This window comes from Brachyhypopomus gauderio, chromosome 16, assembly GCF_052324685.1.
Source record: "Brachyhypopomus gauderio isolate BG-103 chromosome 16, BGAUD_0.2, whole genome shotgun sequence".
NCBI lineage: Eukaryota > Metazoa > Chordata > Actinopteri > Gymnotiformes > Hypopomidae > Brachyhypopomus > Brachyhypopomus gauderio.
In genome coordinates, this window is record NC_135226.1 from 5,750,923 (window position 1) to 5,766,893 (window position 15,971).

Here is a 15,971-nt window from a genome sequence, read left to right on the forward strand (position 1 = left end):
AGCTGAGACAAGCCGTCGCCTCACGGGACGGTAGTAAATTAACAACAGCCCAGATTTTGACTCCCAGTGACATGCACAGAAGAGTCTGAACGTTACGGTCCTGAGACACACATATGAACGTTACGGTCCTGAGACATGCGTCTGTACGTTACGGTCCTGAGACACATGTCTGAATGTTACGGTCCTGAGACATGCATCTGTATGTTACGGTCCTGAGACACATGTCTGTACGTTATGGTCCTGAGACACACGTCTGTACGTTATGGTCCTGAGACACACGTCTGCACGTTACGGTCCTGAGACACATGTCTGAACGTGACAGTCCTGAGACACGTCTGAATGTTATGGCCCTAAGACACACGTCTGAACGTTATGGTCCTGAGACACACGTCTGCACGTTACGGTCCTGAGACACATGTCTGAACGTGACGGTCCTGAGACACACGTCTGAATGTTACGGTCCTAAGACACACATCTGAACGTCACGGTCCTGAGACACACGTCTGAACGTCATGGTCCTGAGGCAGACTGATGAACTTTTGAGTGCAGATGGACATGTGTATTGCGCTGGGAATGTTGCCATAGAGATTAGGGAAGCAGTCACGTGATATTTCCGCTGCTCTTTCCATCTTCGGCTTTTTTGCCAGTCAAACATAATATTTGTGCACCTCACGTCTGACGGGGGAGGGGCTGTAATTGTGCTGCTACAAAGAGCTGCCCTGCATTCTAAAGGAAAAGGTTAAGTCAATATTATGGAGGTGACCCAGTGCACAAGTGGTGTTGCTCAGAGGCGGCCCGGTCTGTCTGCGGCCCCTGCTTCTTCGTTCTCACACTGCTCCTTCTGCCAAAAGCTGAATTCAGCACTTAATGAATTCATTAAACTCTAGTTGTACTATTTATAGGATTGTGTTAGAATTTTTTTTTTTTTACTACGGACCGGGTCATATTTCTGCCCAACTCCGCATAAAAATATTGTCACTTATTTGCTCAGACATTGAGTTGTCAAAACTGGTCAAAATAAAAACAGATGTGGTTTCAGACCTTGAATAATGAAAGAAAGCAGGTCCATGTTCATTTTAAGCAGCACAGTACTAATGGAGAGCTCAGTATTGGGTGGTATAGGTCTGAGCATGTAGACCTCTGCTACCGTCACACTGCGCAGTAAACAAGATTCAGTTCAGCTGCTCACCTGTTCAGGCCTTCAGTGTTTCATTCAGTAGCAGGAGGTGTTGCCTGTGTTGGAGTTTAACACACACTGGAATGGTGGCCGAGCTTGTAGAGATGAAACTTTGGAGTGGGCTCATAATTTTGTTCAGTGCTGTGTAGAATCTGCTCTCGTTCATATGAATTTGCAATTCATATTCATATGTGAGATCGCATGAATTGTGGAGATTCAGAGCAAATCCCACTTTAGTTCTGGGAGTGTGTGTGTGTGTGTGTGTGTGTGTGTGTGTGTGTGTGTGTGTGTGTGTGAGTGTACGTGTGTGCATGCGTGTGCGTGTGTGCATGCGTGTGCGTGTGTGTGCGTGTGTGTGCGTGTGTGAGTGTGTGTGTGTATGTGTGAGTGTGTGAGTGTGTGTGTGTGTATGTGTGTGTGTGTACATGTCTGTGTGTGTGTGTGTGTGTGTGTGTGTGTGTGCACGTGCGTGCGTGCGTGTCTGTGTGTGTGTGTACGCGTGCATGCGTGTGTGTGTGTGCGTGTGCGTGCGTGCGTGTGCGTGCGTGCGTGTGTGTGCGTGCGTGCGTGTGTGTGTGTGTGTGTGTGTGTACGCGTGTGCATGCGCACGCATACACTTCAGGGTACTCGGACCACAGGTTTGGGGTTGCTAGGCGGAGTTCTGTAGGGCCCTCCTCAGTCCCCATGGGAACCATCCATCTTCGGCCGTCTCTCCGGAATCCCACTGAAGTGGTTTCCGCGGAGACCCTCCTGTGCACCTCCTCCTCCTCCTCCGTTCTCTCCGTCGTCGTGGAGCACAGCTCTGCCGGGTGTCTCGGCCCTGATCCGTCCCGCTGTGGCGGCACGGCGGGACAGCGTGGTCCTGACTGGCGTGGACCTCTGCGGTGTGTGTCCAGCTGCGAGTGCTGCCCCTCACGTTCACCCGGACACAGCGGGCCTACTCGGACTGTAAAGACGTTGTTGGTGTTTGGCCAGGCCTACGGGCTGAATGAGCCCACGCAGAACTGTATGAGCTATCAGCAGCTCTGCGCCGTGTGTCTTCCCAGAGACGTGGCGCTGTAGGCTCTGGGCCTGCACTGCTTCTGAGGTCAGAACACCTCGTGACCAACGAGAGCTGTGTTGGCCTTCTGCATCTGTACCCAGATGTGCACTCAGACGCTCGATTGTGAACTCGTGCTGTGAGGAGATGGGATGTTCACTGATCAAATATATAAATATATATATTTTATGCTTCATTACCATTTTGTATGATGTGAATAAGGACATTTATATTTGCCTATTTTTGTTTAAGGATATAATGAGAATACATTCCGCAGTGTGTGTGTGTGTGTGTGTGTGTGTGTGTGTGTGTGTGTGTGTGTGTGTGTGTGTGTGTGTGTGTGTGTGTGTGTGTGTGTGTGTGTGTATGTGTGTGTGTGTGTGTGTGTGTCTGGTAGTCTTTGAACAGTGTGTATTTCTTGCATGCTGCCATTGCATAAGGACAGTAAAATATGGAGACTCCCGTTCGAGTCATACATCACAAAGCTGACAGCACCTTCAGTGCTATTGTCATGTCAGTCCAAACTGAACACTCTGACCCAGGTTAACCCTCCCCTCTCTGAACACTCAGGCCCAGGTTAACCCTCCCCTCTCTGAACACTCTGACCCAGGTTAACCCTCCCCTCTCTGAACACTCTGGCCCAGGTTAACCCTCCCCTCTCTGAACACTCTGACCCAGGTTAACCCTCCCCTCTCTGAACACTCTGACCCAGGTTAACCCTCCCCTCTCTGAACACTCTGACCCAGGTTAACCCTCCCGTCTCTGAACACTCTGACCCAGGTTAACCCTCCCGTCTCTGAACACTCTGGCCCAGATTAACCCTCCCGTCTCTGAACACTCTGACCCAGGTTAACCCTCCCCTCTCTGAACACTCTGGCCCAGGTTAACCCTCCCCTCTCTGAACACTCTGACCCAGGTTAACCCTCCCCTCTCTGAACACTCTGGCCCAGGTTAACCCTCCCCTCTCTGAACACTCTGACCCAGGTTAACCCTCCCCTCTCTGAACACTCTGACCCAGGTTAACCCTCCCCTCTCTGAACACTCAGGCCCAGGTTAACCCTCCCCTCTCTGAACACTCTGACCCAAGTTAACCCTCCCCTCTCTGAACACTCTGACCCAGGTTAACCCTCCCCTCTCTGAACACTCTGACCCAGGTTAACCCTCCCCTCTCTGAACACTCTGGCCCAGGTTAATCCTCCCCTCTCTGAACACTCTGACCCAGGTTAACCCTCCCGTCTCTGAACACTCTGACCCAGGTTAACCCTCCCCTCTCTGAACACTCTGACCCAGGTTAACCCTCCCGTCTCTGAACACTCTGGCCCAGGTTAACCCTCCCGTCTCTGAACACTCTGACCCAGGTTAACCCTCCCCTCTCTGAACACTCTGGCCCAGGTTAACCCTCCCCTCTCTGAACACTGACCCAGGTTAACCCTCCCCTCTCTGAACACTCTGACCCAGGTTAACCCTCCCCTCTCTGAACACTGACCCAGGTTAACCCTCCCCTCTCTGAACACTCTGGCCCAGGTTAACCCTCCCCTCTCTGAACACTCTGACCCAGGTTAACCCTCCCCTCTCTGAATACTCTGACCCAGGTTAACCCTCCCCTCTCTAAACACTCAGGCCCAGGTTAACCCTCCCCTCTCTGAACACTCTGACCCAGGTTAACCCTCCCCTCTCTGAACACTCTGGCCCAGATTAACCCTCCCTTCTCTGAACACTCTGGCCCAGGTTAACCCTCCCCTCTCTGAACACTCTGACCCAGGTTAACCCTCCCCTCTCTGAACACTCTGACCCAGATTAACCCTCCCCTCTCTGAACACTCTGACCCAGGTTAACCCTCCCGTCTCTGAACACTCTGGCCCAGGTTAACCCTCCCGTCTCTGAACACTCTGACCCAGGTTAACCCTCCCCTCTCTGAACACTCTGACCCAGGTTAACCCTCCCCTCTCTGAACACTCTGACCCAGGTTAACCCTCCCGTCTCTGAACACTCTGGCCCAGATTAACCCTCCCGTCTCTGAACACTCTGACCCAGGTTAACCCTCCCCTCTCTGAACACTCTGGCCCAGGTTAACCCTCCCCTCTCTGAACACTCTGACCCAGGTTAACCCTCCCCTCTCTGAACACTCTGGCCCAGGTTAACCCTCCCCTCTCTGAACACTCTGACCCAGGTTAACCCTCCCCTCTCTGAACACTCTGACCCAGGTTAACCCTCCCCTCTCTGAACACTCAGGCCCAGGTTAACCCTCCCCTCTCTGAACACTCTGACCCAAGTTAACCCTCCCCTCTCTGAACACTCTGACCCAGGTTAACCCTCCCCTCTCTGAACACTCTGACCCAGGTTAACCCTCCCCTCTCTGAACACTCTGGCCCAGGTTAATCCTCCCCTCTCTGAACACTCTGACCCAGGTTAACCCTCCCGTCTCTGAACACTCTGACCCAGGTTAACCCTCCCGTCTCTGAACACTCTGGCCCAGGTTAACCCTCCCGTCTCTGAACACTCTGACCCAGGTTAACCCTCCCCTCTCTGAACACTCTGGCCCAGGTTAACCCTCCCCTCTCTGAACACTGACCCAGGTTAACCCTCCCCTCTCTGAACACTCTGGCCCAGGTTAACCCTCCCCTCTCTGAACACTCTGGCCCAGGTTAACCCTCCCCTCTCTGAACACTCTGACCCAGGTTAACCCTCCCCTCTCTGAACACTCTGGCCCAGGTTAACCCTCCCCTCTCTAAACAGTCAGGCCCAGGTTAACCCTCCCCTCTCTGAACACTCTGACCCAGGTTAACCCTCCCCTCTCTGAACACTGACCCAGGTTAACCCTCCCTTCTCTGAACACTCTGGCCCAGGTTAATCCTCCCCTCTCTGAACACTCTGACCCAGGTTAACCCTCCCCTCTCTGAACACTCTGACCCAGATTAACCCTCCCCTCTCTGAACACTCTGACCCAGGTTAACCCTCCCCTCTCTGAACACTCTGACCCAGGTTAACCCTCCCGTCTCTGAACACTCTGGCCCAGGTTAACCCTCCCGTCTCTGAACACTCTGACCCAGGTTAACCCTCCCCTCTCTGAACACTCTGGCCCAGGTTAACCCTCCCCTCTCTGAACACTCTGACCCAGGTTAACCCTCCCCTCTCTAAACACTCAGGCCCAGGTTAACCCTCCCCTCTCTGAACACTCAGGCCCAGGTTAACCCTCCCCTCTCTGAACACTCTGACCCAGGTTAACCCTCCTCTCTCTGAACACTCTGGCCCAGGTTAACCCTCCCCTCTCTGAACACTCTGGCCCAGATTAACCCTCCAGGTATCCAGGTTCAGCAGCACAGTCTCACACTGGTGTTCCTGTTCACCAGTTCCAGGTGCCTCTCTAAGCACTAGCGAATGATACAGCAGAATGCAACATGTGGTTGAAATTGGGAAATCCGAGTAAGAGCGTCTGCCAAATGTGCAAATGTAAGTCCACTACAGTCTGCATATCGTATGCAAATTTGTACAAACGTAACATGAGTTGTAGGGACTCCTTATCTGTCTAATAGACATTTTCTCCGTCTTCTTCTTTAAGCTGACCACTTGAAAAGTGAGTTTCCAGATTTGGTTATTATCTTCAGGCCATGCTCATGAAAGCGTCAATACCGACATGACAGAGATGCTCGGCCATTAAAAGCACGTCCACATTTTTTAAAATCACAACCTGCTTTATATGTTGACTACATGTTAAAACATTTTTTGCAATCAAAGTCTGAGGTGATTTTTTTTCTGTAATCATAGTAAGCCCCACCCTGCAGGGAGATGTGGGTAGAGCGGGGTCAGGGGTCATTCCTGGCGCTCTGTCTCTGATTCGTGCTCTCTGAGGGAAACAGCTGTACAGCTCTTGAGGAAAGTGGAGTTTTCCTTTCCGCGAGGCAGCGCCCGTGACGGACAGGCCTGGCTTTTGGCCTGACTTAAGAACGCGGATGCAGTTTATGGTCTTGAACACAAGGGAGGAGCAGCAGTTCCACCCGGGACACTTTTGGCAGGACGTCTTGGCTCCGATCCTTTGGTGACCGGCGCTGTTAACCCTCTGACACATAGCAGTGCATCATGGGATATTCTTTGGCATTGCGTTTAACCTTTTGTGCTGTTTTTCCCCCCCTCAGTGGCCTCCTTTTGCGTGAGATTGGAACGCTGTTTTTGATAGATTATGTGTGTAAGCAGTAACTATGTCTACATGGCTAGGCCCCACAGACAAGTCCGAAATTTTGAGGTTTTATGTAAAATTAACAGATTTGGCATCCTTCCGTTCATTTTCATTGTGTGTCTCACTGTTTATCCAGCATCCCCTGCTTTACTGCAGACATAATGATGGGTGGGAGTGTATTGTGGGATCCTTCAAGTTGCGTTATTGTGGCCGTGGTGACGTGCAGCCTCTCCTGTCCAGGTGTTCGCTGGTCTATCTGTGCTCTACTGGGCTGCACAGATCTTCACGAAGCACTCTGAGCAGAAGAAGAGCCACTGAACGGAAGCACAGTACCAACAAACCTGCCCACCACCGAGCTACATCACTGCCCACCACCGAGCTACATCCCTGCCCTCCACCCTGTCCGCCCTTTATTTAGCTCTTTGACTGCTCACTGCATGCACTCCTATGTACAAAAAAAGAAAACATCAATAAATAAAAATTGGAGCCAAACCCAAAATTGTATAATATTGAGATTTTAATGGCCTCCGCAGCAAATAATTGGAAGATTTTGAATACCACGGAATGTGAAGGACGGTTCTCAAAAGGTCCCGAACCCGAGACGGTGGAATGTACTGGCTGCCCGAGCATCAGACTGAAGACTCATCTGTTTGTGGAGTAGTTCAATGATCACAAATCCTGAATTTATGGAAAAATTTGAATGCACACAATTTTGGTCTTGAGAATACAGCCTTAAATATGCAGTGACTGTCTGCCAGCCTTAACAGAATATGAGTGCTAGCTAACTAGCTGTTGGGGAAATACATTGAAGCAATTATACCATATGTTATTCAACAAATGGGCTGTTGTATAATATAATACTAATATAATGCTGTAAAATTAAAACAGTGAAGACAACATTTTTTTCCTAGCACATTCAAATTCTGGCTCTACTAATGATGTCACATTTTCATTCAAGATGGGAGGAGAATGTGGAAATGACTTTGTCGTCCAAAGAAAACTGCAGTCTTGCTGGGTGTTGGTAGCTCTTGTGCAGGTCTGATATTGTTCTCATCATAATAATTATTTTCAAGTTTATATATTTTTTAATAATAGTGGCCAAAGGTGATTTGTTTGATGTTTCTCTAGCCTGCTTACACTGTAACCTTTTGATAAAATTGCAACTGTGTCGGATGCCACAAGGTGGCACTAAAAGTGAAACATTCACTGGATCTTCAGGAGCTGTAGATACTGTAGATGTCCACATACAGACATGTCCACATACAGACATGTCCAGATACTGATATGTACACATACAGATATGTCTACATACCGACATGTCCACATACCGACATGTCCACATACTGATATGTCCACATACAGATATGTCTACATACTGACATGTCCACATACAGACATTTCCACATACAGACATGTCCACATACAGACATGTACACATACAGACATGTACACATACAGATATGTCCACATACAGATATCTACACATACAGATATGTCCACATACAGACATGTACACATACAGACATGTACACATACAGACATGTACACATACAGATATGTCCACATACAGACATGTACACATAAAGATATGTACACATACAGATATGTCCACATACAGACATGTACACATACAGATATGTACACATACAGATATGTCCACATACAGACATGTACACATACAGATATGTACACATACAGATATGTCCACATACAGATATGTACACATACAGACATGTACACATACAGACATGTCCACATACTGATATGTCCACATACAGATATGTACACATACAGATATGTCCACATACAGACATGTACACATACAGATATGTACACATACAGACATGTACACATACAGATATGTCCACATACAGATATGTCCACATACAGACATGTACACATACAGATATGTACACATACAGATATGTCTACATACAGATATGTACACATACCGATATGTCCACATACAGACATGTACACATACAGATATGTCCACATACAGACATGTACACATACTGATATGTACACATACAGATATGTCCACATACCGACATGTCCACATACAGATATGTCCACATACAGACATGTCCACATACAGATATGTCCACATACAGACATGTACACATACAGATATGTACACATACAGACATGTACACATACAGATATGTACACATACTGATATGTACACATACAGATATGTCCACATACCGACATGTCCACATACCGATATGTCCACATACAGACATGTCCACATACAGACATGTCCACATACAGATATGTCCACATACCGACATGTCCCCATACCGATATGTCCACATACCGACATGTCCACATACCGACATGTCCACATACAGACATGTCCACATACTGATATGTACACATACAGACATGTCCACATACTGATATGTACACATACAGATATGTCCACATACCGACATGTCCACATACCGACATGTCCCCATACCGATATGTCCACATACAGACATGTCCACATACCGATATGTCCACATACTGACATGTCCACATACAGATATGTCCACATACTGATATGTACACATACCGACATGTCCACATACAGATATGTCCACATACTGATATGTACACATACAGATATGTCTACATACCGACATGTCCACATACTGATATGTCCACATACAGACATGTCCACATACCGACATGTCCACATACAGACATGTCCACATACTGATATGTACACATACAGACATGTCCACATACTGATATGTACACATACAGATATGTCCACATACCGACATGTCCACATACCGACATGTCCCCATACCGATATGTCCACATACAGACATGTCCACATACCGATATGTCCACATACTGACATGTCCACATACAGATATGTCCACATACTGATATGTCCACATACCGACATGTCCACATACAGACATGTCCACATACTGATATGTACACATACAGATATGTCCACATACCGACATGTCCACATACCGACATGTCCCCATACCGATATGTCCACATACCGACATGTCCACATACAGACATGTCCACATACTGATATGTACACATACAGATATGTCCACATACCGACATGTCCCCATACCGATATGTCCACATACCGACATGTCCACATACAGACATGTCCACATACCGATATGTACACATACAGATATGTCCACATACCGACATGTCCACATACCGACATGTCCCCATACCGATATGTCCACATACCGACATGTCCACATACAGACATGTCCACATACCGATATGTACACATACAGATATGTCCACATACCGACATGTCCACATACCGACATGTCCCCATACCGATATGTCCACATACAGACATGTCCACATACCGATATGTCCACATACTGACATGTCCACATACAGATATGTCCACATACTGATATGTACACATACCGACATGTCCACATACAGATATGTCCACATACTGATATGTACACATACAGATATGTCTACATACCGACATGTCCACATACTGATATGTCCACATACAGACATGTCTACATACTGACATGTCCACATACAGATATGTCCATATATAGATATGTTTATATACTGACATGTCCACATACAGACATGTCCACATACAGATTTGTTAAACATTTCTGTTATACATGTATATATCTATATATGTTCTCCCACTGAAAGCCAAACAGAGCACAACCAGGTGATCTTCAGTGTTGTATCAGAAATTGTATCAGAAGCACATATTTAAAATGCATTTTAAAAAACTTTCCATTTATGTTAGAGGAAATTATTTGGAATATTTAAAAAATAATACTAATAAAAAGCTCTTTTGTTTGTTTTTAGGAAAACCTCCACTATAAATGTTTTCTTTTCTTTTTTCTCTCTCTCTGTGTGTGTGTGTGTGTGTGTGTGTGTGTGTTGTGTGTGTGTGTGTGTGTGTGTGTGTGTGTGTGTGTGTGTGTGTGTGTGTGTGAATGTCTTACAATTTTATATTGGTTGTGCAAGGGCACCCTCCTAAAACACCAAGGTAAAAACGATGATGTCAAACACAAAGTAATTATTATGAATATTGTTATTATAATTTATTGCCCAGTGGGAGCCTGGTCTTGGAGCTGGTACAGTGGACAGATGGGGAGAGTTGGCTTTATTAATCTGATGTTGTGACGCCACACTGGGCCTCAGTCAGCCGCTCACTCAATAACACTGTGATACAGGCACCCTGCAGCAGCACTAAAGTCACCTCACATAAAGGGCCTCATATCCATTAGGCAGGAAATCAAACCATCACAAACAATATCCGTATAGATTTAATTAGGCCTAGTTTAACGAGGTTTATACAAAAATGTAAGATTTAAATATAAGGCGTTTGCAGTGTATATTCAAGTTGGTCATGGTTAGGAACGGTCCTCTTCTAGGTATTGGATAGATATGTTTATATTTCTCCACAGATGATAAGCAGGAGAATGTGAGCGGTTCCTCACACTGTAGTCAGTGTGTAGGAGCGTCGGCCCGTCGGAGGGCATACTGGGGTCAGACGAGTACAGTGTGCTGTGATAGAACGGGTTCTGTTCAGGAGGAAAAAGACCCAGACAGAGGGTGAGGGGTAGAGACATGGAGCGGGAGACAGGAGAGTGTGTGTGTGTGTGTGTGCGTGTGTGTGTGTGTGAGTGAGCGAGGGGCAGAGATGGGAAGGGGAAGTGTGTGTGTGTGTGTGTGTGTGTGTGTGGTGTGATCCAATTCACCAGGACTGATTGCTAGCAGATAACACAGCTCAAAGCTAGCAGAATGATCTGGACACTAAAGCTCTCTTCTCAGGCAGCACACACACACACCAAAGACGTGTTCGTGGGGACAGTGATGGTCAAAGACGTGTTCGTGAGGACAGTGATGGTTAAAGACGTGTTCGTGGGGACAGTGATGGTTAAAGACGTGTTCGTGGGGACAGTGATGGTCAAAGACGTGTTCGTGGGGACAGTGATGGTTAAAGACGTGTTCGTGGGGACAGTGATGGTCAAAGACGTGTTCGTGGGGACAGTGATGGTCAAAGACGTGTTCGTGAGGACAGTGATGGTCAAAGACGTGTTCGTGGGGACAGTGATGGTTAAAGACGTGTTCGTGGGGACAGTGATGGTCAAAGACGTGTTCGTGGGGACAGTGATGGTCAAAGACGTGTTCGTGAGGACAGTGATGGTCAAAGACGTGTTCGTGGGGACAGTGATGGTCAAAGACGTGTTCGTGGGGACAGTGATGGTTAAAGACGTGTTTGTGGGGACAGTGATGGTTAAAGACGTGTTCGTGGGGACAGTGATGGTGCTCCATGAACAGAGTGTTGCGCTAGGCATGAAGCTAACACCACTGCATAAATCCATGACCCTGGAAATAGGATGTGGTTTTCATTGAGGAATCAGCAGGTGAGTAAACTGTTTGTGTACATATTTGTGTGTGTGTGTGTGTGTGTGTGTGTGTGTGTGTGTGTGTGTGTGTGTGTGTGTCGTTAACACAATGAAATGTTTATTCATTACTTCTGTGGACTTTACTGCTGTTACCTCATACTGAATAACCCAAGTGAAAAGACAAGTAATTAGTATTAGAAAACTACTATGTATACTATACTATAGTATTAGAAAAGCATGTAAAAACACAAATTTAATTTAAATACAAATTTCATTTGCCATAAAATGAGAAATATTAGGAAAGCATGCAGACCAAGTTCACATCTAAACTTCACAACCAGAAGCACGTGAGTGAAAGGCCAGCCCTTATTCTCACTTGGCACTGTCAAACACTGATAGTAACAATACTGATACATTCACTAAAACTCCATCATTGCTCTGAATATGTATAAGCACTACAGAAACAACAGTTAGGTTGTCGTAATCTTATTTTATGAGGTCTCATAATCTTATTTTATAATCTATACATTTCCTTCTTTTGGATTTTTAATCCCCAGTAAATTTGCACTCGTTTGGTTTGACAAGACGCTTATTACTGCGACCTGATTGTCAATTTTCAACCAGTTGCCAGAGAAAGAGATGTCAGTAATGTCAGTTACTGTTAGTTAGTGTGAGTTGTCAGTTATAGTCAGATGTCAATTACTATCAGTAATGTCAGATGTCAGTTATTATCAGTAATGTCAGATGTCAATTACTGTCAGTAATGTCAGATGTCAGTTACTGTCAGTATTGTCAGAATACTACTGAAAACTGAATATATTTCCTAGCAATCAACTTTACTCCAAACCATTTAGGCACAGGTCTTTTATATATTTTCAAATCACCTGATGTGGGAACCTTAAAAAGTAACATTTAAATTAACATCTATAATTAGCATCTTTTATGTGTTATGAAACAACTATAGCACTCCACACCATGCCTAACATTGAGCCTGGCTTCTACACAGCTAGTCCTGACAACCAGAGTATTGTCAAGAGCCTTGACCAACATTATGACATTGGGGTTTGGTGGAAAGTGGGTTGGTCAACACTCGGTATTTTGGGGGCTTAGTAGAAAGCGCCCTGTCCAAAAATCTGTAGTTTGGGTTTAGTGGAAAGTGGCTTGGCCGACAGTCTGTGTTGGCTTTTACCGCGTCATGATTGATCAGTGTGTGTAATACTCTGACTTGCTGACATACAGTGGGCACTGATCCAGTGAAACAGCCAGTAGAAATTGTAGAATGTCAATGCAAGGGAACTGACCTCTACGTTAGGTTCACCATATAGGAATCACATGTGTTGGAATTAAGTTACGTGGCTAATATCCATGACCCATGGGCATGACGTGGGTATACTCTCACCTCTCACCTTCTTCTCTGCCAGACTGGAGTTGTCACTTCCATTATTGGTTATAGATTGAATTCCCAGTGTCTGTGAGGCTTTGAGGTATGTTTGTGGATTTAGAGGTCTCCCCCTGAAGACATTTAGTCAGTTTAGACATTCTGGACTATGCTATGATGTACTACAGACATGACACACTATATTTTGAAGCTGTTTTCAAACTGCTAAGAACACCATTATTACGTTATTAGTCTTTATTCCTACAGAAGAGGAACTCGGTGATGAACTGTGCCAGGTTCAAAAAGCAAAAGGAAAACCAGCACACATTTGGGTCACACCTTTGGGTCTCACGTTTGGGTCTCAGTGGACCCAAATAGTTGATTTTGCTATTTGTATTGTTGCCCTCATTTCCAGTGCACTATTGATTGTGATACTTAGTGTGGTTGTTCTTTGATGTTTGTATATTTGAACTACATTTTTGCCATCAAATATTATCATCTGTAGCTTTTCTCTGAGTTTTTTATATCGAGAGAGATATAAAGCCATTGGACCATCAACCGGTAGCAGTGGAACAATCACAGGATCTGTGTGGTCGGAGTTCAGCGGGATAGTCCCGCAGCTCACGGGATTGTTCTGTTATGTCAGTGGAATATGGAGCGATGGGGCTTTCGATCGTGGTGGGAGCAGGGGTTGACTTTTCCATCCACTCTGCTATATTAGGGGAGCCCCAGGAAATACGGGTTATGTTTAAAGATCATCAGGATCCCTGATCTGTTACTTGAAAATGGCACTGCAGGCAGGGGTGGTAGGCCCGGGCCACGGGTCACGTTACCAGCTCGGAGAGACGTCCCCTCCCAGCAACGCGTGCACCTTTGGGCTGTGTAAAACCGGAGTGAAGCAGATCTCCTTCCCCTCCACCACCTTCTGAGTGATGAAATTCCCAGCTGTTCCTGAGCTGATCAGTGCTGGAACCACAATGGACCTTTTCCCGCAGTGGAAGTTCAACGGATAAATGAAAGGTTTGAAATGTGCATGTTTTTTTTTTTTTCGAGAACATACTGCATCAGCACAAGACCTCGATGCAGAATCTCCAGCTCTGTGGGTCAGACAGGACAGTCATGGTGGATGTGACTAGAGTGAACACGCTATATTCAGAGGCCATCATGTAGCCATGTAGTCATTCCTCAGCAGGGAGGTGAACACCGCCCACCCACATTCTTTCCAGTTTGAGAAGAGAGGGGGTGGACAGAACCCGAGCAGAAACTTGGCATGGTGTGGACCTGTGGTGTATGATCCTTCAAGAAGATTCTCTGTGCAAACAGGGAGATCAATGAAGGAGTCAAGGGATTTGGGATCATCTCAGCTCAGTAACTGTAAGGACATAGATTGTGTTTACTGCAGCTCACCAGGACAGCAGCCTCACTCTAACCAGATGTAGAATCTAATCTCCAGCACAATGGGAACCCTGTGACATTAGTAATACTTCACTGGTTCTTCCTTCATGTAGGTGGTCAAAACATTTCTAAAATATTTCTAAAAAAAACGAGTTCAAAGTTCTCTCCACTATGGTCCAATGTGGTTCTCTCTCCACTGTGGTTCTCCACTGTGGCTCTGTCTCCACTATAGTTCTCCACTATAGTTCTCCACTATAGTTCTCCACTGTGGTTCTCCACTGTGGTTCTCTCTCCACTGTGGTTATCTCTCCACTGTGGTTATCTCTCCACTATGGTCCTCAACTGTGGTTATCTCTCCACTGTGGTTTTCTCTCCACTGCGGTTCTCCACTGTGGTTCTCTCGCCACTGCGGTTCTCCACTGTGGTTCTCTCGCCACTGCGGTTCTCCACTGTGGTTCTCTCTCCACTGCGGTTCTCCACTGTGGTTTTCTCTCCACTGCGGTTCTCCACTGTGGTTCTCTCTCCACTGTGGTTCTCCACTGTGGTTCTCTCTCCACTGTGGTTCTCCACTGCGGTTCTCCACTGTGGTTCTCTCTCCACTGCGGTTCTCCACTGTGGTTTTCTCTCCACTGCGGTTCTCCACTGTGGTTCTCTCTCCACTGCGGTTCTCCACTGTGGTTCTCTCTCCACTGTGGTTCTCTCTCCACCATGGTCCTCCACTGTAATACTCCAATGTGATTCTCTCTCCACTGTATTTCCGTTTCCACAATCCCTTTTCTACTGTTCAGAGATGATGAGAACTTTCTGGGAGGAGTTAAGAGGCCAACAGGGAGGTTAGTTAAGCGAAATATAACCAAAGTTTGAATAGGTTTGAATAGGCATTGCTGTGGTCTGAGAAGGTTCCTCCTGCATAACAACATCCTCACACAGGTTTGGACTCGTGTGAGGTTTGGACTCGTGTGAGGTTTGGACTCCTGTAAGGTTTGGTCTTGTGTGCAGGTGAAAGAAGTTCACTCCCAACACAAAAGGGTAGTTCAAAGTCCAACTGATCAAAACACAGTAAAGGGAAAAAGACAAACCAGCACACAATTCCAGATGGCAAGACATAAACAAATAACAGAAAATACAGGCAGTGGATAAAAATAGAAGAAACAGCAAACACGGAATAGGACAACAGCTCAGAAACACAGTGAAAATCAAACAAGTGCACGACTAACTGGGACAAAAGGTAGAGTCTTGGGGTTATAACAACCCTTAAGGTCCTGGGGTTATATAAACACAACTAGGAAGAAGCCCAGGAAAATCAGAGATGTGATTAGTGATCAGAGAGGTGATTAGGAGAGGTGTACCACTAACAAATTGTGAGTCCATCGGTTATATCATTTTGCAGAATTACACACTGGGTTAATAAATCATTCGTGTGAATTTGAATTACA

At 46.3% G+C, this 15,971-nt stretch overlaps 1 protein-coding gene across 4 annotated transcripts in view; it reads left to right on the forward strand.

The window, feature by feature from the left end:
* The window catches only part of agmo (alkylglycerol monooxygenase), a 72,435-nt gene that overhangs the window by 25,669 nt on the left and 30,795 nt on the right, over positions 1-15,971 (forward strand). For 3 of the 4 annotated variants that reach the window (XR_013121606.1, XM_076976385.1, XM_076976382.1), the window contains one exon: positions 10,375-10,396. Coding sequence is in view for 3 of the 4 variants with exons in the window: in XM_076976385.1 (XP_076832500.1) it covers positions 10,375-10,396 (22 nt within the window). In the remaining variant the exon portion in view is untranslated. Of the gene's footprint in view, positions 1-6,630; positions 8,308-10,374; positions 10,397-15,971 lie in introns of those variants that run through there. The other variant, XM_076976383.1, reaches the window with a different exon arrangement.